At 33.5% G+C, this 26,427-nt stretch overlaps 1 protein-coding gene across 2 annotated transcripts in view; it reads right to left on the bottom strand.

The window, feature by feature from the left end:
• Nucleotides 1–704: 704 nt before the first annotated feature.
• Nucleotides 705–26,427, bottom strand: part of VPS13A (vacuolar protein sorting 13 homolog A) — a 102,351-nt gene continuing 76,628 nt past the window's right edge. The window contains exons 55-72 of one of the 2 annotated variants that reach the window (XM_057365558.1): nt 25,665–25,818; nt 24,669–24,815; nt 24,019–24,100; nt 22,673–22,742; nt 21,944–22,049; nt 21,468–21,581; nt 20,047–20,192; nt 19,846–19,927; nt 18,802–18,915; nt 18,272–18,347; nt 18,012–18,175; nt 17,606–17,651; nt 17,216–17,339; nt 16,325–16,439; nt 6,114–6,199; nt 5,410–5,533; nt 3,894–3,968; nt 705–3,512 (exon numbers count right to left, since the gene is read on the bottom strand). In XM_057365558.1, the coding sequence (XP_057221541.1) occupies nt 3,462–3,512; nt 3,894–3,968; nt 5,410–5,533; nt 6,114–6,199; nt 16,325–16,439; nt 17,216–17,339; nt 17,606–17,651; nt 18,012–18,175; nt 18,272–18,347; nt 18,802–18,915; nt 19,846–19,927; nt 20,047–20,192; nt 21,468–21,581; nt 21,944–22,049; nt 22,673–22,742; nt 24,019–24,100; nt 24,669–24,815; nt 25,665–25,818 (1,876 nt within the window). In that variant the 3' untranslated portion in view covers nt 705–3,461. Of the gene's footprint in view, nt 3,513–3,893; nt 3,969–5,409; nt 5,534–6,113; nt 6,200–13,619; nt 14,204–16,324; nt 16,440–17,215; nt 17,340–17,605; nt 17,652–18,011; nt 18,176–18,271; nt 18,348–18,801; nt 18,916–19,845; nt 19,928–20,046; nt 20,193–21,467; nt 21,582–21,943; nt 22,050–22,672; nt 22,743–24,018; nt 24,101–24,668; nt 24,816–25,664; nt 25,819–26,427 lie in introns of those variants that run through there. The other variant, XM_057365559.1, reaches the window with a different exon arrangement.

The following is a 26,427-nucleotide window of genomic DNA, read 5'->3' as shown; positions in this document are numbered from 1 at the left end:
TGAAGCTGCTCTTACAAAGACAGATTTGGGGAGGTTAAGCCTGGGAAGAATCTGAGGTGATATAGCAGCCTCATGTACTCAAGRAAGCCTACAAGAAAGCTGGAGACAGGAGTATGTAATGACAGGACGAAGGGGAATGGCTTCAGACTAGGTTTAGATTAAGATGACAGGAAGAAATTATTTCCTGTGAGGATGGTGAATCACTGGAACAGGTTACGCAGGGAAATTGTGAATGCCCCATCCCTGGAAATGTTCAAGACCGRCTTACATGGGGCTCTGAGCAACCTGGTGTGGTGGAAAGTGTCCCTGCCCACAGCAGGAGTCTCAAAATTTGGTCATTTGTAAGGTGCCTTTCAATCCAAACCATTCCATGATTCTATCATCTGGCAATATCATTATGTCTTYTCAATACAGCAACAGAAGAAAAAAAACAACAAAAAAACAGCCACAAACAACCCACACCCCTCAAAAAACAATGTTAGGAGCTTATACATATTAATCCAGTTACTAAAAACTTGTCTTTATAATAAACCAAAGGTAAAGTTTGTCGTTTTGTTTTCCKGAGATGGCTGCAACAGAACACATTTGATCATGTGTTCTCAGAGACAGGATTTGACTTGACCTACAAAACTCTGAGTAATGGTACTATCTGTTAATTAAAACAGTATACAAAGCAAACAAATARTAATCACATTTCAGTCAAATAAAATTCACTTTCACTTTATTCAAGATTAAGAAGGGGAGGGGTGTGGAAACCAAGAGAGCCATGCCATGAAAGCCATGCAGCAGAACAAAAAAGAAATGCAACAATTACATACAAATTACAAATGTTTCAGCAATTTCTTAGAGGTAATTGTAACCCTTAGCAAACTGAGAACCCGAATGACATTTCTCAAATGTATTAAGTTTACATAACAGTCATATAGAAGAGAAACTGTTCTTCAGTATTTCAGTGAAGGCCAAGACACACGTTTAAACACCAYACTAGTGGGCAGAACTAAATGCCTACATTTTAGTTTTTATTGACATCCCCTTTTCTAGTTGCATATACACTTTCAATAAAAACTAACATACCGATTCAGCCTTCTTGTTGAAAAAAATATGCATATTGCAATAAGGAATGAGGCACAGCAGAGTAGACATCCCATACAACCTGCAGTAATCCAGAAAATCACACAATGGCACAAGTCTGAATACCTTTCTCGGGGTGATATATATAGTTAAAGGAGACAACTGGTGTTCACCAAGAAATGGCAAAATTCTTTCATGACTGTATGGAGAAAGCTTYCTAAAAAATCAAAGTGAAAAGACACAAATTATGGACTAGAAAAGGGATCGGTAGAAAATCATGTTTTCATTACAAGTGGAAACCAAAGAATGTGGAAGAAACTCGGTCCCACATTGACTTCTGAATTTTTTAGACCKTGTCTTAAGGCTTTTAGTTAGCACAGAAGATCAAAATATTTTATACTCTATATGAAAAATGCTATTCTGGGGAAATTATTACGTTTTGCAAAACATGAGCTGCTTAACCACAAATACGCACATTTAAAATAAATCCTTCAACATTAAGAGTTAAATTGCTCAAATATTACGGAAGAGCTAGCTGAGATTTTTGAATCAGAGTTTGTTGGCAAAATAAATGTAAGAAATAATTAAAATAGAGGCTCTGTGAAAATTTTTAGAACCAGGTGAATACAAAAGCTATACACACATGGGAATGTACAAGTACATACAAGAGGTGTTGTGAGTGAAATTTGCAGCAGGTACCCTATAAGTGCTGGGGATGGAGAGGAGACCACATACTTATCAAGAACATTATAGGCTATTAAATGAACTATCATGCCTAAGATGGAAATAACAGATGAAAAGTAAGTGACAGACAAAGAAGTGACAGTGCACCTAAAACCACTACTTATCTAAGGCAAAGTATGGAAGTTTGGCATGATATAACCTGAGTTAATACTCTTGGTAGGTACTTGGTGTACAAACAAGTGGAAGAACACCATCACTGTAATAGTTTGGAATCCCCTTATAATATTTTGATTCCATTTACAATTTATGGGGGAAATTGCAAGATTGCATGTATTTTGTAACCCACTAAATGGTTACTCAACACCAATGGCAAGACTTACAATAAATTAAGTATCTGCAACTATGGCTTACATGCTAGTTGTTTTAGATTTTACACTAATGGAACAATTTGCATGTTTCAAGCATCACCAGCAAAGACAGAGTTCTATCCCRTAGTTACAAATATTCCAAACTATTGTTTGGAAATAATATTTTGGCAGTAGGTACTTTCCATATGTACAAGATATTTTGAAGACTTTGATATGAGAATTTATGGAAACCTTCATGTAACATTGTATTGTTTCATGTACTTTTTGTATCAACTGCAGCAAACAGCCATTCAACAATACTATGACTACTACATCTAAGAAACAAGAATTGCAGATATTCAAGCTAATAAAGTTCTGCTATCTGGGCATGAAACAAAAAAGTTTCATTGGGTAAGAAAAGTTGATAAAAGCAACTGTGACATATTTATTATTTAATATAAATTTGACTTCATTAGTCACTCTCTTAGCACACAACATTGTGTAATTCAAGGCATTTATTTTTGGTATGCAACAGTGCACTTATAACCCCAKAAACTCCTTCTTCAGTTGCAAGACTGTTACTAACTTCTATTTATAATAACAGGCTTTTATTAATATTTTAGTGCAGAGTTAATTCTCCCCAATATGCATTTTTGTAAACTGTTAAATTTTAATTATTGAGAGAGATGYTGCAACATTTCCTTGAGTAGAATATAAAAAAAGTTTACACTAAAAGCAATACTGTATTGTAAATTAATTGTGACCTGGTCCATTCATTTACAAAAAAAACGAGTATTGTGAACCAAGCAGCCACTCGTGATCATTTAAATTCAAATTCTCTGATCAGTARCCTCCTTCTTATATTTTGAGTTGTAACACCAGTGATTAAATTAACATTTCCTTTGACAATGAAATTTGTACTTCAACTTCAGCCTCAAGTCATATTAAAATCAAGATGTAAAGTAAGTGCTGATTTTCAGAATCAAATCAAAACTGCAAAATTTGTTCTGAATAGTATCATAAGAATTACTCCAGAGTTCAATTTCAGTATCAAAGGTTAAGACAAACTCACTTTATACTGCTTATATAAAAAATGAAATCTGGAATTCTTACAATAAAAATCAAGCAAACCAAGACAAAACCTGGCAGAATTTTTTTATCATTACATAATTTTTTTTTTTAAGCTAACATCATCTACTTTTCTGGTATAGACTGTTGTGACCATAATAAACAATTGGATAAATAGTTCCTCTGTCCCATTTTTGCTTTTGTTGCTGATATTCAAACAGTTCTGCTTGTAAAAGAGGAATTAAAAGGTAGCTGTTCAGTGTTCTTCGTATCTTGGTACTTTTCCATTCATTATAATTTTGGCTGATTCTCTCTTGCTTCTTCTAGTTTAGAAAGGATCCACTGTGGGAAGAAAAAAGAAAAAATAAATATCTGCCCACCACCTGGAACAAAACTAGGAGTATTTTACAAAACTTTTTGTTCTACTAAAATGTACTATTTTAATTCATATTCCATATTGTTCAGCTTTCATTAGCATTACTGTTTAATYAATCTTTTTTCAGACAGTAGCAATTCCAAAGACTTATGTAAGCAAAAGTATGGTGTTGGATTTGAGTATTTTGAAATTCAGTACCRAGTAAATTAGTACTATTTGCATCTCTGTAATGGACATGTGGAAATACTKAATTTTAAATATACATTGTAGTTTTGGGTTAAGAATATTTGTTTCATTTTTTAAGTCAAATTAACCACAGAATAATTTTCATATTATTTTGACTTTACCTTAGCATCCTCTGGACTTCTAAAATTAATGATTTTTCCAAATTCTTTGGCATGGAAGACAGATTTAACTCGCTCCTAAAAAACAAAACAAAACAAAAAAAAAAAAAAACGGAAAACAGTAATTCAAAATTGAAGTGAGTTACTTCAGGCTTTAAGACTATGGCGTTATTTACTATCAAGGCAGCTATAATGGTTCAAACAGCCACGTGTACCAAGAACAGTCATCTGAGTATGTTTGCATCACATGCACATACCCTGAGAAAGATCATTTTCTGCATGAAAGCACCGTAGAGTGAATGCTCCAGCAATAACAGTTTTTTACTATGGAGTCCCTGGATAAGGGTCTACAAAAGTGTGTAGGAATGGAAGGCAGGTAATGGAGTATATGTGACAAAAAAATCCATTACTTCTCAGGGTTTTAATTTGTAATTCAAGTCATTACATGAGTGGACATGGCACCAATACTGACTTGCAAGTAGTGGACTTAGTGAAAATAGGAACTTAGGCTTCAGAAAGAAAAACATTAGGYGTTATTTGCTAAATAGTTTCCAACCATAGATTTCAATAAAGAGTGTACTGCAGACATGTGAATGGATTCTGAAATGACTGCTGTGTAGGGGTAAAGATGGATATGTTATTCAGCATTGTCTGAAATGGCAGAAACGCTAAGAATTATTTCATCCTGTAAAAGTTCACTTGCAGTCAGAAATCCAGTTTGGAGGATTCCAAACCAATATGGCTCTGCCTTTCATGTACTCTGCAATAGAAACAAATAATCTGAGTGAAAAACTGAATGATGTTGTGCACTGTCAAGACTGTTTTGACAACCAATATGTGTAATTACACACATGATGCTTATTAAAAACAGAAACAAACCACTGGCAGATAAATATACTGAATGAAATTGAATTCAGTTAACAGTTCAATAAGAATTTAAGATTTTTGTTTTAAGAAACTGCCTCTGTAAATAGTCATTGGTGGTCATCTTTCTCCTTATGTCCTTTGCCAGCTTACTAGGGGGGAAAGGAATTTTAAGGATTGGGGGTTTTTTAAAAAGAAAAATTGCAACTAAGAGCAACATTCTTCAATTTGTATTGAGGGRAAAAAAATATATGTCATTATGGTCATTTTTGAAGACATTAAAATCTTATTATATGCCCCAGAGAGCATAATAAAAAATATACTGAAATCTTCTGAGTCTTTTGTTGTATCACCATTTTCCAGACTATGAATACACCATGAATAGGTGTATAACACCACCAAAGTGAATAGCAACAAAAAATTCCTAGGGCTCAGGAATAATCTTATCTCCAAAGACGAAGTCACCATGTTACTTAGAACAGTCAAATGCTAGTTATCTGAGGAGTTTGCCCATGCCATATTTCAACTCCCTTCTCTGAGAGTATCTCAAATACAACAGAGATCAAAAATTCACAGGAGAGTGAGCAGATACTCAAAGCTCAATTTTATAAACAGTAATACAAAAAGACAACAAAACAGGGTAAAAGTGATGTACCTTGGCTTCAATGCGCAATCTTCGACCATCAACGATGAATGGTTCTCTGGTAAATTCATCGTAAGTGTATTGCCACTCACATGTCAGCTGTCCAAACGTCCCTTTTGTCACAAATAGCACACCACTAGGCATCAGAAAATAAAAGTAGTTTTAAAAATAAATGTAAAACTAGTTAAAAGTTACCATGTTATTGTTACACTAGTGAATTCATTCGCCATTGCAAAATAGGTCTCATCTCAAGATCTCTAAGTATGCAGCACACTTGAATTTGAAACTCCCTCTAACATTTAAAACACTGTGTTTCATAGCAAATCTGTAACACTACATCAAGCTGTATTTGAGGATGCCTCATACTCCGCTGCTGGACACTGATTCTGCTCCTGCAATCCTTTTTTCCTTTCAATACACCATCGTAAGTGAAACACGCAGTTCATCTGATTTTAGTATAACCCAGTTTATAAAATTCTTCTCAGCTACATRAATCATAAAACCAGTATTCCTTTTCCCTGCTTAAATAGGAGAGAAATAACTCATCTGCTGAACAGYGACACTAGTGAAGATTATTAATCACAGATTAAGAATGCCTTCTCCATTATTTTGTCTAYGTATATGGGGACAGCACAGTTACTGATCAGCAATTATCAAGCCATGCACATTTTGAAGATTGTTTTAAGTATGCATTATTCAGAGTCAAAACTGTTTACCTTTTTGTTACCATTAACAGATCTGTTCTGTTGACCATAGCATGCGCAATATATTTGAGTTTTGCAAATCTTCCATTTTCAATTTTCTAAAAGAGATAAAAGTTTTATAACTTTGAATATGCTAGTAAATTAATTTACTAATTTTGTTCTTATAATGTATTTATGCTCCAGAAGTATAAATTATAACACAAACTTTTAAATAAAAGGCTATTTTCATAAAGTCAGAATATAATCAACATCTGTAATASCTAATGTTCGTAACTACTTAGTTGCTGTTACTATAGCTATGYAAATAAAATTCAATCCTAACCAAAACTGGCAAGGAACAATATAACTTCTCAAAATATTTGAGGACTCAGTTTTCTACATACTTTTGGTACACACTGAACTTCGGCTAACTAATACAGTTCTGAGACAAGAAACAAAATAAAGATTCCTTTCCTAATTTGTCATCACCTCCAAAACATTGACTAAGTCTGAGCATAAATCTATACCTAACTGTATATAAGCACAGTAGGATTTACAATAATGTCCTTGAGGTAATACTCAGAATTTCTCCATATTGTTTCCCCATGACCTTAACCATTTCCAGCAATTAATGTAAATACTGTAGTAAAATACATTTAATAAGCAATATATTTTAAATATACAGACTAATAATTTTTAGAAAACAGAAGTCCTGTACCTCTCACATGACCTGGCAAGCACTGGATTTCTGATTTTCTGAKCTGTGAGTGATTAAACTAATGATCAAATTAATATTGCTGCATCTCAGCTGGGAATAGCAACATGAGTGCTTGCATGCTTCCCAAGCTGACAACTTGGAAACAAAACCAGACTAGAATAAACCAGTAGGATTCAATAAAGTTTTAACTACAAACATATAGTTTCAGACATATATGCCACAAAAGAAAAAAAAATAATCTAGATTCATTCTTAAAACAGTTTAAAAAGCAAAGCCATTTAATGTGTGTTCCTCAACACAGTAAAATGATGCACACATTTAATTAGTGTACCCCACAACTTCAAATTGGACTGTGTGGATAATCCCACTTTTTTAAACACACTTTTTTAAAACCATGTTTCCCCAAAGATAGTGATTCTTTTGCGCCTAATATGAATGAATATTTGAGTAGCAGGTTATTCAAATGAGAGCTTTTCAGAAAGCTGCTAGAAAGTTGAAATTATTTCTCTTTCCCCATCTCTGTTAGGCTACAAAATCAMAGCTATTGATCATGTGCCTACTCATGTAAGTCACTGCCTACATTTATTTCTGCAAGAGTTAATGTCAATAGCAGGATAAATTCAGCAAGAATGGCATAAGAAATGAGTAGCTAAGGGCTTGGAAAATGAGGACTTGTAGAATATTTTTGGAAACTTTTTATTCAAATTTTACTGAGGCATTGCTATGCCTCTGAACTGTGTCTCTCCCTGCCTCCTTATTAAATAGAGCTTGCACCTAAACAAGTAAATAACTAAAAAAACTCTYTAAAAGGTAAACTACAACACTCCAGTACTTACACACTGGACGGTTAGAAGACAAAGGAGGAGGTACAGACAGACAGAGTCAGGCTACTGGTCTAGCTCTATGCCCTGATGGATTTTGTTAGTGGCCTTGCAAGAGARGGAAATGGAAGAGAAGCCTGACAACAACTTAAAGAAATAACATGTGTGAAAAGAGCAAGGATGGTTCAGCAGAGGTAAAAAATACRCAACTGCATCTAACTGCAAGACACTGTGAAAATGACAAAGATTTCTCTTACTGACTATACGTGTAAATATCGTACAGAATGACCAGTATCTCTGTTCTACTAGAAGCAAGTATAGGGCAAAAGCATTCAGCATTTAGCCTCATTAGGATGGAGAGGATTTTCCATGTTGAAGAAGGTAACTTTCTTATGCTTAGCATGGCACTGAAGTAAGGTTCTCAATCCAAATATTAATCCCCCTTAAGTGGGTTTTAGAAGACGGGTGTTACCTCCTTCTGTCTTCTCATTAGTTTGCCTGYTCATTTTCAACAAGTCATGCACCCCCTGTAAATTACTCAGTTTACTAATAACAAATGGGGAATTGTGAAAATTATCATGGAAGTACAGTAGTTAACTATCACACAAGTGATGATCCTAAACAAAAGCTATTTAAAAGTCTACCAAATTCCACAAAAAGCATTTCATTCTACCAAGATTCCCAAACATGTGATTTGTGGAGCACACAAACACTGTTGGCATGTGGCATACACTGAGAAAATTAGTTCTCATGGTTAGCTATGAGACAAAGATCACAAACTCAAGTTTATCTGTGATTATAGTTTTGTAAACAAGTTAATTGGGAAATAAAGCACAGGGAAATGCAGCACAGACTATATGCAAAGAAACCCCTTTCACCCATGCCAATGCTGAGCAGCAATCACTTTTAAATTTTCTGCCGTTGGATTCTTCTACCCTTCATTCATAATCTTAATCCTTTTTAGCACTGGACTTAACACCTATTCATTACCAAATACATCATAGAGGGATACTGCTGRTAAGTCTTGTAACAAGCTTACTACTGGACTCTGCTACCAAAGTGCCTCATGCAACTCACATATAATTGATCACTCAATAGAAATGCATAAATACTTTTAAAAAATKTTATAGTATGTAGCTATTGTCTGGAGGAAAAGAGCAACTTGGACCACTGGTGATGCAAAACTATGAAAGGTAAAATTGATCATTCTTTGCTCAAGATTTGTTTCAACACTGTCAAAAAAACACATACTGATTTTTTTAAACACAACGTCTATATTTCAAATGAAAAACATTTTAATAACCTGATTAAGTATATGCAAATCTATTTTAAAAAACACTCCAGCAGCTGTAAAGCACAAAATAACACAAGAACAGATCCCCTCCTTTGCAAATTCTTACCTGTAGTACAATTGCTTAGATGTCACTGCAATAATCTAACAATAAATGTGATCATTCATGCCTAGATACGCTAATATGCTCAATGTCTTAAAAGTGGCATCTCTGCATCTGGAGAGATTTCTGATCACACCATATGCTCCTAATGTTATGAGGAGCAAGCAGAGAGACCTTTGATAAAATTAGAAATGAAACAGAGCGAGATGTTAAATAGTGGAGAGAAAATTTAAAATCTATGAACCTTCTGATAACAGTTCTAAAAAATACTAGTTGTATGTGTGATACTCAGGTCAGAATGTTTAATATCCTTCTTGAACTCATCTCAACTGAAGCAGTATATAAAACAATACTGCAAAGGCTGTTGAYTGAAAAGTGGTTACAAATCTGTTGCTCTCTTGATGTTCAGATTAATTTTCATCTGGATTACCAGTGCATTTCCTTATGAACTGGTCACTGACCAAATGTGTGAGTTCTGAAGGCAATCAATCTGAAGGCAATCAAGTTCCTAGAAACTACAAACCTGAACACATCTTTCAGTTCAAATTATAAGGTAACTTCTTCAAAAGCCATTGAATTATTATTTCAGCAGGTTAACCTGGTATAATTACCTATCCAGTCTTCCCAACAAGAACATTTAACAGTTCTAAGAAGTTCCCAGGTGACTGGTTAGATGTAGCTTGAATGAGTGTGAAAAGAGGGGAAAACCTGTTAAAATAACACTTCAAACATTCTTTTTTGACATGCAAAATTCTCTCCTAATAATTTATGAATAACCACTGATAATCCTTTATTACATACTTTCCCATTTCAGTTATCCTAATGGGCAATGCCATTATACAAAATGTGAAGGAGTGTGCAATGTCCATTATGTGTTAGTGTGTGAATTCAAGATTCCATTTTGCCATGCTGAACAGTAACTCTGAAACCAACATGGTTTTATTAAAATCAACAGAAATTTGTGGTTGTGGTTAATATGAAAATCTAAGGCCAGAGCATGCACAACAATAAAAATTCAGACAGCACCTTTCTTTCAGTAACTCCTACTTCATAGTAGAAATACAATTCACCTATACTGACTGGCAGAACTGTCTTGATCAATTTTTTATCTGAATACACACAAGAATTGGAGCAGCTGAAATGGAAAAACCATACYGATCCACMMTTTCATCATAATGACCACATCTACRTGTTCTGTYTCCTGCCAGTACAACCAAAACTCTTCGATTCATGGCACTTAAAGCATGATTACTTCATTAGCAGGGAAACAGAATATTGCCTTTATGCTTCGATCACAGTCAAGTTAAAATGAAACTGAGTCATGCAAGCTWCCATGTTCCTCTGGAACAACTGGTGTTAGCTGGTTTCAGGCAGCTTCCTGTAAATGCCTTCTTTTTGGGATTGGGTAATAGTTGTGTAATAGTGTCCAAATGGTGTACATTTAAGTGGTAAGGATCCTAATTTTCCCTTTAACCTAGACAGAGGWAAGGAGGACAGACACGACGTCTGTCACTCAGTAAAGGGAGCAGCAAACCCGATAGCACGCATGAATACCTGATAAGTCAGGACAGCGCCAAATAAAAATGAAGACATTTTGAACATMATAAAGAATATAATTTTATGAAGAGAAATCGGGTACTTTAGGATATGGATGTTTTGCTTTGAACCTGAGCTTAAGAGCAGTGAGGGGAAKAGAGAAAGGATTTGCATGACATACTTTTCCGACTCCTCAGATGTTCTTCCTGGCAGGCCAAAGTGTGAATACTAATGAACAAGACCCTATTCAAACCACTTCCACATTCTACCTGATCTGAAGCTCATGACCAAAAAGAATCACCAAACCAAATGCTGAGCATCTCCAATAAAACAGGACATAGTACTGAAGCACAGCTTCGAAGGACTGTCTTCTCTAAAACTTACATCACTGATGCATAACTGTGCAATTTACAAGACAGTAAAAGTGTCCGCATGAACTCACACGTTATAGAAGCAAATTAAAAATAATAATTAAAAATATTTTGCATATGTTTTGGTTTTGGGAAGACTGACACAGAGAACCACTGACTTCATGGTTCAACGCTAATGACTTAGCTTCAAAAGCACAAAACTAATCTTTCAACTTCGTTCCCTGGCACGGCCAAGACATCACATGTCTATTGCTTCTGGAAATGACTAATAACAATACATGTATAAACCGTCCATTAAATGATCCCAGAAACCCTCTGGCACTGGCCTAAGTCTAAAAAGCATCTTGAGAAAACACCACCAGAGAGCCCTGAACAAAAGGGATGCACTGGATAACATCAAAGACAAAGTTATTCACTTCAGCAAAAGGAGGAAGTTACCCAAGTCACTAAAAGAGTAAAGCAGAACACTTGGGAAAAGCTGAATTGCCAACTTGCCAGCAGCATAAAGTTTAGCAAGCTGAGATAAAAGGAGGGCACTTAGATGTGGAATTTTCAGGGGCAGTATTGGACTTCAAATTCAGTTCAGCAGTTAAAAGGGATAGGTGGGGGAAATTATGCAGCCAGAAGTTTAACTGTTAAAAATTGAAGAAAAAAAATTGAAAATATGGTTTTTATTTTTTACTATTGTTATTTTAAATCCCTAAAGAAAATAATCTCTCAGTGTTTTGGGGTTTTTGTTTTAGTTTTGGGTTGAGAGTTTTTTCAATCCTGAAAGAACATTAGTTTCTGCTATTAGTGTTCACAGCATTTTATTTCACAACTTGAAGAGAAATTAAATACTAATATTCCAGATGGTACAATTTTTTTGTTATCCCAAATCCCCAGATCCAGTTTATTTCTTTTTCCAATATGTATTCAGAGCAGCCTAGACTCAAGAAACAAGTAAAATACCTGTATAAAATTACTATCCTTTTTATTAACAGAAGAACTTGAAAAACAGAAAAATAGAACTATACTCCACCAAATAGACAAAATACTCTAGGGCATATCATCATATCTGTCAAATCCCCTGGCAAATTTTGTTACTTTTACTGGGCTTTTTTTTTGTTTGGGTTTTTTTTTTCAGTTACTACTTTAGCACTCTACAACCTTTTGATCTAGTGAGTAAAGAAGGAATTCTTTCCAGTTACACTGCAGTGTAACTTGAATTAGGAATATCTAACCCAAAAGTACTACCATTCATGCTTAATTTTACCTCCATGGTCTGTATAAATGTACAGGATTTAAGTTAAGAACTTTAAAATTTAGGTCAACTTTTGGTCAAAGAATGATTACATTACTAAAGCTGCTTTATAATGAGGAAGAAATAGACTTTTTCATAAAATTGCCACGCACTTTCTAGTAAGACTGGTAGGATAAAGAAAGAAATTGCACTAAAACAGCACAAAGGAAAAGAATAATGTTAGTTAATGTTATTCCTAATTTTCAAAACCCAGTAAGGTTAATAAAATGTCACAGCAACATTTCCCKAATGCTATACATAACAATTTCCTCAGCTTTTTTACATGATGCGTCTTTTTTCAGAACTGAAAATCAAAATGATTTCCCATGTTCTTCAAAAACATATGGGAGATCTATTTGTACCTGAAATATTCAAAATCCTTCCTACAATGTTTCCAGGCAGTAACACACTGCAATACAGCCTTTCACCTATTTCTGCAAGGCATCCTCTTGAGGTGACAGCATCACAAAACAAATAGCAAAACATGACCTGTAGCAATCATAAGCAATTTTAGCTAAAACAATCTCTCAAATTTAGTTTGTCCCTTCTTTTATCTGTGAGATTAAAGACAAGGGGCAATTGCCCAAGAGATCAGCCTACACAGCCATTTTCGAATGCATAATGCCGGAATAAGCAATCTTAATGCATTTGAATAGTTCTTCCCTCAGAATTTTGATAACTGGAAGTCAACAGACAATGAAAGAAATAACACTACCTTGTTAAGTATGCAAACATTTCAGCGGTTCTTACTGATTTAGAACAATTCTAACTGTTCACATTTTGGCAGAAGAATTAATTTTCATAATACTTACTGGTACAGAATTATTTAGTAACAAACCACAAAAAAGAATGAGAAAACTGTGCAAGCATTTGAGTGAATACTGAGTATTTTTTTAAGAAACCAGTAACTTGTAAAGGTATTTGGTAGAATTTATAATACCAAATTGTAGTGGACCAGTGTTGACATTTCCCTCTTATCCCCCATGTCTAGGTAAATAAAAAACTAAATACTTTTCCATATTATGTATTTTACTACACAGTGTCTTGAAAAACTACTGGTATTTTTTCACATCTCTCTGTGTTTTTACATGGAGTTTAGGTCTGGGGCAGATTTTTTACTTTTTTGTTGGAAGGAAAATAAAAATACCGACTTACAAAACAAATAATTTACAGTCAAAATAAAAAAACAAAATAAACCGTTATTTCACATGTTTAAGGGTACCAAAAGATACACAAAATACTTTAAAATTATGGCAAAACAATGAAAAAGTTAAAAATTAAAAGTTTATGTTAAACATTTCTTGCAAAATATATGTATTTTACCTTTGAAATACCTTTATAAGCTTTTTAGTGTTTTTATGCTATATAGTTCCAAGAAACATGAGAAACAATGTTGGAACAGAACAGATGAATCCATTTTAGAGATACTTGAGACATGTTTATTGTTAAGAAGAAAAGCAGACAAAATACTTTGAAAATAGCAATTGAATAAAACAGTCAAACAGCATTTTAACACCAATAATGACTGTACAACTCAGTAAAGTTTTACTAAACACATTTAAAGCAATTGTAAATACACCCTGTTAAACACTTATATAAATGCAAAAACATTAAACACAGCTGATAAAAATACATCTGGAAATAAACTCTTAAGTCATGGTATTACTTATTTCTTCATATTATTCAATACTATTTTACCTAATGTCCAGTTTTATCTGTAAGACTATTTTTATTATATTATTTGCTTGTTTGCCTAGCACTCATCATCATACACATTATTATCCCCACATTTTTTTTCACAGTTTAAAAAATAATAATTTCAGTATCACAAAATCCCGTTTTCTCAGTGGACATTTTAGCAGCAACATTTAAAATTTAAAGGTCAAAAGAATGTGACAAAGGCCATGTATATCTGTTACAATTCACATTATCCTAACTGTCATCATCATCATCATCACTACTACTGTGAGCCACAGTCCACTCTTTGTAGGCCTGTCTTTTCTGAAAGCATGGTAAGGGAAGAAGAAAGCAGAAGTATTAGTTTAAAAGTACTAGTTTGCCTGGCAAGTTTATTAATTAAAGCAAAATAAAACCACAGAAAACAAATTCTGAAATAGCATCCTAGTTTTGGGCACAGTACAAGCACACAAAATAACTTACATCCTATTTCCTTGGATCAGCATATACAATCCCTAAATCACCAAAATGTTTTACTGTAACCTAATCCTGTAATCAGCTCAAAAGCTACAATGCAGTGACTGCAGTGGGACCAGTCACCAGACCTTTATGCAAAAAGGSGAGAATAATCTTTTTAGCCATGGTAAAATATTATTCTATTCAAACTGTTTCAAATAGTGGACATGCAATATATTGAGTCTGATACAAAACAAAGTAACAGCTCTAAAACCACAAACATTAAGAAGCAAAAACATTAGTAAACTTAAGGGTTAAACTGAGACACCAAATACCCTATACCAGAATTTAATGCCTGGGAAGAAAAAAAAAAGCCCTCTATTTTCTGAGTTCCCTGTCTACAGGAAGAACTGCCTACTCAGCTTGGAGCTTTAAAAACATTTCTTCAAGAGTATTTCTGCCTTAGAATCAACAGTAAAAACTAATATGAAGCTAATAATTTTTCAGTTTAGCTACTTTTGTGGCTCCCATCACAAAATATCAAAGGCATTACACAAGGCTACACCTTAGTGTTTATGTTGGATAATGGAAGGTAGTGGTTCTGTACTACTCAGCCATACAAAACAGAAGATAGAATGACGTGTTATATGGCAAAATTTTTTTCTCAGGAAAAGACACAAAATACACAAGTACACTAATTTAAGAAGSAAAAGCAATGTATAGACAGCTCACTATAGCTGACTGTTGTTTGCCAGCATTTTTTTTTAGTCCTGTACTTCAAACCAGGAAATGGGGTGTTTTGATATTCATTTTCTTACCAAAAAGAAGATAAAGATTAGTAACAAATTTATCAGGCCATTCATCAGTAGCAGCTTCTAGCTATCCCCTAGTTAAGGCAATACTGGTTAAGGCAATACTAGTTTATAACACTAGTTATAAATTGGAGAGCAGAGATTAAAGCCATCTCACTACAAGAAAGGCACAAGTGTACTATTCATTATCAAAGAACTTTCACAGCCTGCTGAACTACATCACCAGTCAACGACACAATAAACACAGCTAAGTGCCCCCAACAGGTCAATACTCTTCTAATAGAAAATGAAAGACAAACTAATGAAAAGGCAGTAGAAACAGAAACAACAAGAATGGAAATCGACATGGAACAAACAGCCGTAGCAATAATCAAAATAAGCCATAAAATGTTCTCCAAAGACAACTTCATTCTTATCTACTTCTTCAGAAAGGTTATTCCTGTATAAGGTTTTCATGGCACACTGTGAGTCCTTYCACGTGTATTTTTAAATTTCTGTTTAAGTTCCTGTAATCACTAACTAGCACTTCATCTGTTATGGCTGAACATTTCTAAAAAGACATTTTATTTCTAACAGAGGAAAAAATATAGAGTAAGCWGTGTGCATCACAACTGAAATTATTTCCCTTTCTGAGGGGAATTTTTTGAGTCAAATTTGCTTAAATGGCAGATGAATCATTACACAGTAAGTGCTGTTCAGCATATACTTCCTGCAAACAGTACTCCACTTCAGAATGCTTTTTGTTTCTTTCAATGGCTTTAGCATGACACAAACACACTAKTCCTAAGTGTCTTTAAAATGCTATTTTCCATAAAATTGACACCTAAAAGTTTAAACTATATATTATAAAATGACTGAAAAAGCTATATATATTCATCAACACCTTTAAGAAAAAGGCATAAAACTTTTGATTTCAACATATAAATCTTTTTCTTTCAGAATGCTTTGTGTCTTGCATAAACTTATAGATATACTGATACACTTTATGGTGCCTTCCTCAAAAGCTGTATCAAATCCCCGATGTGGTCATACGCCTAAGAAATCTAATGAAACTTCTTGACTACTGAGTTACTAGGTAGGAGGTGAATGGGAATTTAACAAGTGGGAAATCCTAAAGTATTTATTTCTGTGTAAGATGAGTTTAAATGTGTGTCAAATGATCTTTCATTTTCTTCACCTGTAACATTTGACTTCCAGTTCCATCTCTTAATCTGTAAGGTCTAATAACTCCATCTTCACCAAAGAAGCGAGGTGGGCGCAGGCTTACCACATCTTCTGATGCATCTGCAACTCTGTCAAAGAAGAAAATTTAAGATGCATGTCAATAATGCTACTCAACTGTAATAGTCAGCTAAGGCATTAAATTGTTTTGTATACAAATTAAATTCAAGTACAACAACTGTACTTGTTTATGTATGTACTTTTGCATAGGAACAGACAACATATGAAGCAGTAATAGGCTCAGAAATCTATTTTAGAGAACCAATATCAGCAAATCAGATGGCACAGTGCAGCACRTGCCAGCAAATACTTAGCATCTAATCACTGCACTTCAGAACTTCAAAATTAAAGACAACTGTATTATATAGAACTTCCAAACTTATGTTTCTTTCATTTTTCTGCTAAAGAGCTTAAATAGGAAAACTGTAAAGAGATTGGCATTCTTATGGTAGCCATGTGATCCAACTCACTAAGAACAGGGCCACTGAACAACTATATTCAGTGCTCAGACTGGCATAATATGGTGTATTATTAAAACTCATGCAGCAGTAATATATAAAGCAACTTTTGATTCATCTGAGAAATCCTTTTTTTTTCCTGCTTATTTGGGGCAAAAGTCAAATGTCATCAATTGATGGAAGTCTGATCACTGTGATTTTTAAACTAGTTTTTCAGAAAYGCCAGAAATACCTGAGATTTGTGTCTATGTTTTTTAAATGTTATCAACTGTGTATTGATTTTTAGGTCCACCTATTTATTAGGCAAGTAACACAGAAGTGACACAAAGACACAATATGCTGCTAGTACTACTCGTCTGTTTCATGCCATATGGACTTATTTTACTTACTTTTTAATACCCTGAAATGTGCTGCTTGCCATATCTATGATTCCACCAGTAGGTCTAGCTACTGCTCCCACTAAACCTTTTCCAACACCTTTRAAAAAGCCAGCTGCTCCTTCTTCCTGAGCTCCTAAAAGTATTAAAAGCAGTACATCATTATAAAACAGAGCTTTTCATAAAATCATACCAAATTTTATTACCATTTAATTATAAATCTTATTTGATATGCAACTAYGCAGTGTCCACATAAAGTTCATGTAAACAACACTTAAACTATAAGTCAGCAAGAATACAAAATCTTGATGAAGGGTTTTACAACTCTGATTTACAATGYCGCATCAAATATCAAGAATTTACCATCATGTGAACAATTAATGCATCAAGACTCAAACTTACCTCTTATTGGTTTYGTAACTATTCCTGTTATGCCACTGACAAAACCCTACCGAGATAAACAAAACAGATATTACAGGCATGCTTCCAGATACTATTCCTCATTTTTAACATTTTTCTTTCTAGTTCACTGGTGGATAGCCTCAAGGTACACGAGGAGTATTCTAAAATACACTTCAAGCTAACAAAATTAGAGGCACCTGCCTCACAGTTTATACCTTCTTTTCTACCCTCTTGTACTTTTCTTAAAAACTATCACTCAGTTGTAGTTATAAATCTGTGAAACCAAAATTAGAAAAACAACAAAAAACTAGCTAAAAAAATTTGAAAACTAAAAACTATCTGGTGGCTACAAGTGCCTGTTGCTCTTGCCTGCATAAAATTAATTAATTTTTGTTTTCCTCCTTACAGAAACTAATCCTTTTCCACCACGAGTGATACCCTCTCTCAGACCAGTGGGCTGTTTATTCATGGCTTCTCTCCTTTTTTGCTGGTAATCCTCATCCATAGTCATTGCAGCTACTCCTTTTGCCATAGCACCTGTGATTCTCGAGGCAGCTCCTGCTAATCCACCTATTGGAATATAAACCAAGTTAAGATTGCCATTTACAAATACTCACCTCTATTTTTCACTATTAAGCAAACTACCATCACAACGCTGAAACTTACCAACAGCTCCCCCTACCAGTGCTTTAAGTCCTAGCGCCATTCCTTCCATAAATTCCTCAGGTCCCTGGATAGCTCCCTATGAGAAAAAAAGGACACATTTATAATGAGCTTTGAATAGTATGCATGCTGTATTTTAAAATCTTATATTGTTATTTGGATTTATATGTAACAAAGAGAACAACAGGATTACACTGAGTGACAAAGTGTGAAAGCACCCACAAAAGCTCATGTGACAGAAAAAAAGACTATTTTAGAATACTAATTAATTCTCTGAAGTCTGCTTATTTTAATAAGAACAGAAAAATGGTAAGATTTATTTCAAAATAAGAACAGCAAGGAACTGCTTTTGTCAGTTAATTTAAATGGATTTCTCTGTCCTTTTTATCTCACTTCAGTTTTCCAAATATTTTCACTTGAAATTTTCAATTSTAGATCTAAATCTCAAACCAAAATGTACCAATATAGATTTTTAATACATCTGCATCTATCTACTTGTGCTACATTTCATAAAGGGCAGCAGAGAATTTTACCTGGTAAGGTTCGTAAAAGAAAGCTTCTACTCCTTCAGACAAGCCTCTTATGAATCCAAATGGATTACCCAACACATCAAGGCCAAGAATAAGAACATACATCTGTTTAATAGCCTAAAATAAAAATAATTTTTAGTGAAAATATTTCCTAAATTACACTAAAACTAAGGCAAACAATGTATGATCTCAGATTAAAAAAGTGAAAGAAACACGAGTTTAATATAAGGGCCTCAAAATTGCTAGGAAAAGTAGAAGTAGTTGTACTAAAAAGATAAAATCAGTGAGTAAACCATATTAAGTCAGCCAAGAAACAACAGTACTCAAAGGCATTTCAGTAATAACTGTCATTAAAGTCACTGAGATTTTACAAAGTAAACACRTTACCTAGATTTCCCTCATACTACAGGACAAACTTTGGTCTGTTTGCATATGCTGAGAAAATTTAGTTCACTGTCACTGCAAAATATTGTAATTTCATCTACATGAAGTGCAATTTGACACAAATAAAAAAAAGGTTGCACATTTCCTAAATAATGAATTTTTCCTCTGGGAAAAATAAGGGCCAGGGGAAAAGAGATGATTCATTCCCCAATTAAAACCTTGGATAGGTATTTTTCTCCTTTAAAATGTCCAAAGAATGCTTTATTATTAATGATGGATGGATGGATGGATGGATAGAAGAGGCCAAAATCCTTCTGTGCAAAAGTATTTGTGTTGGATGCTCTCCACTGGACTCTCTAAAGTACTCAAAAGCCAAGAAGGTATCATAATTCATATCATACTAACATCCAACAAAATGTATTAGTATTTTAATGCCAGTTATGTTTTATGAGAGCTGCATTGTGTTTGCTTCCCATATCTGTTCCAGCAAGATTTTTTGTTATCCATGCCACTTGGTAAAGCAATAAAATTAATGAGTAATTGGTTTGTATGTGTCTATTTAATCTTTGTATACAGATACGAGGATAAAAGTAATTTTATTTAGTTTCATAATATTTAAGTGCACAGTCGCACTTTCAAAATATAAATTTAGGGAAAATTTACCTGTTTTGAATAATGCTTCACAACTGCTGATTGGAGCTGCTGTGTAGTATAGAAGTGAAACCTGAGCTCAAAGAATGCCAACCTAAAAAAAGAGAAAAGAAGAAATGTAAAACCTTATTATGCAGAACAAAATAAAACCTCATATACATAACACTGGTATAATCTTCGTGAATGATTTTTACGTTCATATTTTTAACCTACTTAAAGACAATATCTTGTACATCTGTAAGGGTGGCCCCAATACTCTTCAGCAGAAGATTCAAGGACTGAAGTGGTATTAATTCATTCTTTCTTTCTTCTTTGTTACTATCTTCTCCACCCGTACTGAGTGAAAAGCTTAAGTGTAACTGAAGGATAAAAATGAGATTGGGAATTGACATGGTTAGTTATTAGAAGTATTCTATTTCTATCTTTAAAACCTTTTAGATCATTTAAAAACTAAGACATTCTAGTCTGACTGAAATCAGTCTGACTTTTTAAGAGTACACAAATACACCACATAGGCCAAAAAAACCTCACTGACATTAAAAGTGAAAATGAACCATTTAAACTACCTTTAACAAATAAGAACTTAAAACAGCTTACTTTCATTTTCAGAGAAGGTCTCCAGATTCTTTTACCTATAATTAAGGTTATTTTAGCTAATTTTTTAAAACATTTTGTTTCTCTTAAGTTATACCCAAGATCAAACCAGACATAAAAKGGTAACACAGCATAGTGTCCAAGCAAGAATGTAAAATGAAAGCCTGAAAATAATTAATTACTAACACAAGTTTTGCAGGTGCTAAATAACTACTGGAATACGCATATAGGAAAAATCCTACCTGTGCACAGGTATTATTTGAAATAATAAAAGCATTTGTTTCACAAAAGTTAAAGTCACATTACCAAAACAGAACARTTTTTAGGAAAATTGCTCAAATGACCTATTGTGGCACAAAACGGCACAAATCTATCCAGCAGTTTTCAAAATCAGACTAAAAGAAGTCATGCCTGTTTCTGATTCTCTGAAGACAATATCACATACTATTCATTATGTTACAACCGAGCTTAATTATAGCTTGTTTCAGTGATACATAGCTCACCTTGCAATATAGTCACTCAATTCATAACCATTAAATACTAATCTTTTACTAAAACCTCAAGCCCATTTTTCCATCCTATTTCCTCCATGCAATTTCTTGTCAAACATAATTTCTAACATCTCACAAGATACTGCAAAGAGGTAAAACTCAAATCATTCACTGATCTTCTTCCCATGGGATGGAGGGGAGATTCTCTTAAGAGCTGTTACAGAGCCTGTGAAGTTCTACCACATCTGTAACAATGTCAGCTACATATTAATCTCCTATGTCTATGTTTTATAGAMATTACTTCATTCTCCAATCTGTAATACACCTGTGCACACAAACCAGATCATTTTGCACTCTTAAATAATAAAAAGAAAAAAACCTACTAATTATAAAGAAAGTMATAGAAATGCAATAGTAGGTTAATAGTAACAATGGAAGTATTTTCCTGGCCCTTTTATTTTTATCAGCTGTTTCAATCATTCTTTATTTCCATTGTCTACTATCCTCCATGAGACAAAAAACTCAGTCTATAATATGAAAAAGGAATACCTTAATGGGAGAGATATGGAAGTATTCATACAAGCTGATTTGTGACGTATCCATTGAAGACACACTCATCAGTTCTTCTTGAAGGGATTCAACATCCTTTTTGAAAAGTTGTAGCTGTAAATGCATTTCAAAATGATATTACACAAAATTTTARAATACTGCTCATTTGTCAGTGATACAATACATTGACTGATACTCCTTATACTCTCATATGTACAAACTCCTCTTGTTTTGCCTGTACCATAAGYTTATGCTTAAGCTTTAAAGCCTTCTTCACATAGCATGCAAGATGAGCATAAAGGAAAGAGTCTACTATCTGTCTCAGGTAACAGTAATTTAAAACCTAATAGTTTCACAGTATTCCCAGTTATACAGCAATTAACCATGGTAATGGACACAGAAATTTTCTTTTCAACACAAGCTGAATAATTATAAATTTAAAATCTATTTATCTTGAAACAACAAAAAGTTTCTACCTCTTGGTCACTTGGCACATCAGTGTGTGTAAAGAATTCAACAACTGCATACAGGAAGCCAAGATCTAATCTGAGATCCATCTCTTGAATCAGGACTTTAAAATACCTACACATTAAACAAAAAATAATTATTAAGATATTCTATAAAAACATGCAACATTCTAAACTTACTAGGGGGTATTTAGACCACTTAAATATTACTTCAGGTATAGGTTTTTGTGGGGTCCTAGTGGGGTTTTTTGGTGTGTTTTYGTTTGTTTTGGGGGTTTGCTAGATTCTGGGGGGTTGTTTTTGAGTATGTTTGTACTTTGTTGTTGGTTTTCTTTTTTTGTTTGTTTCGGGKTTTTTTTGAGAGATTCATCATTACTGGTGAGAAGACGGCTTCGCACATAGATTTAGGACCAGTACCATTTAAAGTAACCAGAACCATTTTAAACACATAGCAGCATTTAACACTATATATAGCACCACTACAGATAATTTTTTTTTAATTAAAGAAGACTAAAAATCTRCATTAAAAGGACAGCTAAAAATCCTTGCTTTACTCTTCAATTATGTGAATAATAAAGGACTCTGAGCTGTTAGCTCTGCTAAAATGCTCTGAATTTCCAAGACTGAGTTTGTGTTAAAATTACCTTTCATTACATTTGCCTCTGTAATAATTTTAATTCTAAAGCTTGATTAAACACAATCAATAGCTATAGAGATGGAACATGTCAAAATACTTACTTAACATGAGATATTTGTGAGTGTCCTGCAGTTCTCATGACAATACTGACATCAGTAAATGGTTTTGGTGCTATGCAGTTGCAAAATAAAAATAGATCAGCACAGATTGTAATACGATATACCTAACTTTATGGTTATGTTATGAAAATGTCATATACATTTAGTGTTTTCTCAATCCTGTACAACAGGATTACGTAATGAATATGACTGGCAAACAACTAAGACAGGGAAAAGAGCAGGAACAGAAAGTAATAGGAAGTCAAGGATGAAATGGAACATCAAAATGCTATTTCACTGATCTCTAAAAATGCACTGTTTTCATTTAAAAGCAAATTAATATTGATATAATATCAGGTTTATGCAATTTCTTTAGTCAGGGAATAAGTATTTTCAAAGGCTGATACACAAATATAAACTAAACAAATTCTGAATTCTGCAGATTCTTGCACTGTAGCTTAAAACTGATCATATTTAGAACGAACAACTGACATCATACTAGCTTCCGCACAAAACTGCAAGCTGTATTCCTTGTCTCAATCCAGAATCCCTTTCAACATTACTTAGATTTTCCAAGTGACTTTGGTGTGAAAAAATTAATGAAGGCTGCAGTTCATCATGCAGTGTAGTGAGACTGAGCTCTATGCTCCAAGCAACAGAGAAGGCAACATTAAAAAAACAAAATACAATTTGTAACCTTCAGATCTTATAAATKATGCCTCACTTAACAACTTTGTGTTTAGGCACATTTTTTTTTACTAGTTAATATTACTTTAGATAGGTTACTAGGTCATGCATTGCATGATTCAGATACAGGAGCAGTAGAGAAATAGTCGAAGACTAAAGATGACAAGTGAATCCTCACTAGAACTCCAAATGCAAGTAGCATAGAAACAGTGCAACGATTCACTGCCATCAAGATTAACAAGTCTTATGATAAGTGTTCTCATATATTAGACGGCATTAAATTTTAGTTGAAAACCCTAATTTTAAGCTTGATTCAAATAAAACKTTCATGTTTATGTTCTCCAAAAGCAATGAATGAATGTGCCAAAAAAGATGCTCTTTAAAGGTATTATAGTGAAAATAAAATATATTTTCTTTTCTTCTGTTTACTGTTGAAATAGTTCTCTGTATATCTTCACTGTAGAGATACAGGATGCTGTACATTTCTACAAAGAGATATTTGCTTCCTTACTTTTAACATTAGTATTTGTGTTATCTGTAGTCAGAAAGCTCATGCAGACTTCACCTGATAAAAGTGATAAATCTGATAAAATGGTTAACTTCAGTATAAGCAAGTTATCTTGTCATTTTAAAAGGAAGGATTATGTTAAACTAGAACAAACCTGAATCCAAGGTGATGGACTTTGGAGGTTTAATAGGATAGAACACAAAGGGAAATATGGCTCCAGGAATCTGGTTTTGTATCTAGTAGGGGTAAGGACAGGACAAGGTGCAGCACATTAGCTTATCAACAGTGAAATATTTTAAAATCAGGAAAAATTCTGCAATTACAAGTATTACATGTAGCCTTCCACCAATTCAAAAGCAGAAAAAAGCCACTATTGTACTTAAAATATAACTGTTTCCAAAATCTAATAATCCAATTCAAATAATTTAGAAAAGTTTCTTTAAATTGGTAGTAATAAAAGGTTCACAAAACTTCTTCAAAACATTTGTTTTCAAAACCTTGAGTATAACAAGATAAGAAATTCTAGCTCTCTTTTTGCTTGTTATACAAAAATGCTTCAAGAAAAAGCGAGGAAGATGAATGGCAAACATTTTWTTTTTCTGAACAGTCATGGCTGTTTTCCCTTTTTTCCAAGAAGCATTTAAGTAGTATTTTCGAAGATTGAGAAGCACTGATGTAAAAAGCCAATGATTACAATTAAATTGAAAACATGAAAAATCCAAACAACTCTGGAAATGAACCCAACTTTCAATAAAAGTTGGTTTTTTCTGAATAAATAGCTCACTACTTTTTGACATGACTCACTTGTATCCTGTAAATTTGAATTCTGAAAGACTTCTGATGTGCAGATGAGCTGTATTCCACTTTTAAAGCTGGCAGATAATTTCTTCTGATAGGAATCTCATTTGGCTGTTGAATTTTCATGTTCATTCCATTAGGAGTTAAACATACCTATTGTATTATTAAAGAAAATTTAGTATGCTGAGTGATTTTAAATCCTGCTTTTTATAACAGACTTAAAAATTTACATTGTTCACCAATATTGCAAGGCTCAGATGTAAAAGTTCTGCAGATTTTAAGTTAGATGTCATAACTTACCTATATTTAAAGCAAACAAATTTTGCCATAAATTTCAATAGAAATAAAACTWCAGTATAGAGCATTATTTATGGATTACTATCATTTAATACTTAGCTATCTAGAGGAAAAGCTGAATCGTGTAATGGACTATCACTGAGATTAAAATTAGATCATTTACATATCCAACGTTTATTTTCCTACAACACATTTCTAAAGTGTTTCTAGAATCTATCCATAGACAAGGATTGAGCATTTGGAGCATAATGTGCTTCTATATTACAGAATAATTTCTGAAATTATTTTTTCAATTGTATGTAGTTGAACGACCTAAATCATTCCACAACTAGCTATTTTAAAAATACAGGATTTTAGGCTAAAACAAACAAATCCCAAATTAACTCATTTACTGGTATAATATATCAACCAAATGCAAAGCTCTCCTACAGTAGTTTTATATTTAGTACCATGACCTGCAAAAATGTTAGACCTCAAATTCAAAGTTAGGCACTAAGAATAAAAATTCTATAGCAAGATTTACAAAGTTTGTGGATTTTTTTCTGCATTTCTTAAAGACACATAAAGAAGGATTTTCAACTAGAGTGGGTTAAACTGATCGTCTCAAATTTCATTGTAAATTTTATCAGAGACAGCAAAATAGATATATTATCTTTTTCTTGTGCATACATAAAAGCAATAGAATTAGAGAACTATCAGTATTACCGAAACATTAGAATCCAACTCAACGATCTTATTTTCTGAAGGACTTGTATCACAGTAATCTCTGAATTCTTGTTCTAATTTTTCAATTTGCTTGACACTCATTGGTCTCCATCTTGACTTCTTCTTGGGTTTTGTCTCCCAAACCACATCAGAACTTTAAAAACAAAACAAAGGACCAAAAGAGATGGATTATCTTTTTGAAAAAAAGTTTTGCCTACTTCAGTATGACTTTTGATAGATTATAACTACAACATAAAGTACTACTGTAGCAAATAAAAGTGACCCAAATTGGTCACTGCCTTCTTTGGTACTAAGCAGAAGCCAGTCTCCAATATGATGCAAAACCCCCCAAAACTTAACAAGCCTGTGCAATTTCCCACTTTGATGAAGATGTATGAAGGTTACGTAATGATGCTCAATGTTGAAGTTCCATTTCAACAATACATCAATTATTCTACAATCTCAATGTGGTTTTCTGCTTATACTCCTGCATTTATTTTGTCATTTTGAATTTACTACAAATGGAAAAGTTCAAGTCACGACAAAATACCCACTGCACTGTGTCTTATTTTTGAGAGTTTATTTATTTAGTCTTTCCATCTAAATCAATAGGTGGTGATTTTGGTTTACATGTTTCCTCTACTGATTTTATGGTGGGCAATTTGAGTTTGCTGATTACTGGGTTTTTTTAATGTTATCCTTTCTTCAGTCTCTCAATTTTATTAATGCAAACAATTATGAAGGGTGTTAAGTCTTAAAGGGC

This window comes from Malurus melanocephalus, unplaced genomic scaffold, assembly GCF_030028575.1.
Source record: "Malurus melanocephalus ecotype Western Australia unplaced genomic scaffold, MMel_1.1 scaffold_54, whole genome shotgun sequence".
Lineage (NCBI taxonomy): Eukaryota > Metazoa > Chordata > Aves > Passeriformes > Maluridae > Malurus > Malurus melanocephalus.
Note: the sequence above shows the minus strand (reverse complement) of the source record. Positions and strands in the feature narration are given on the sequence as shown.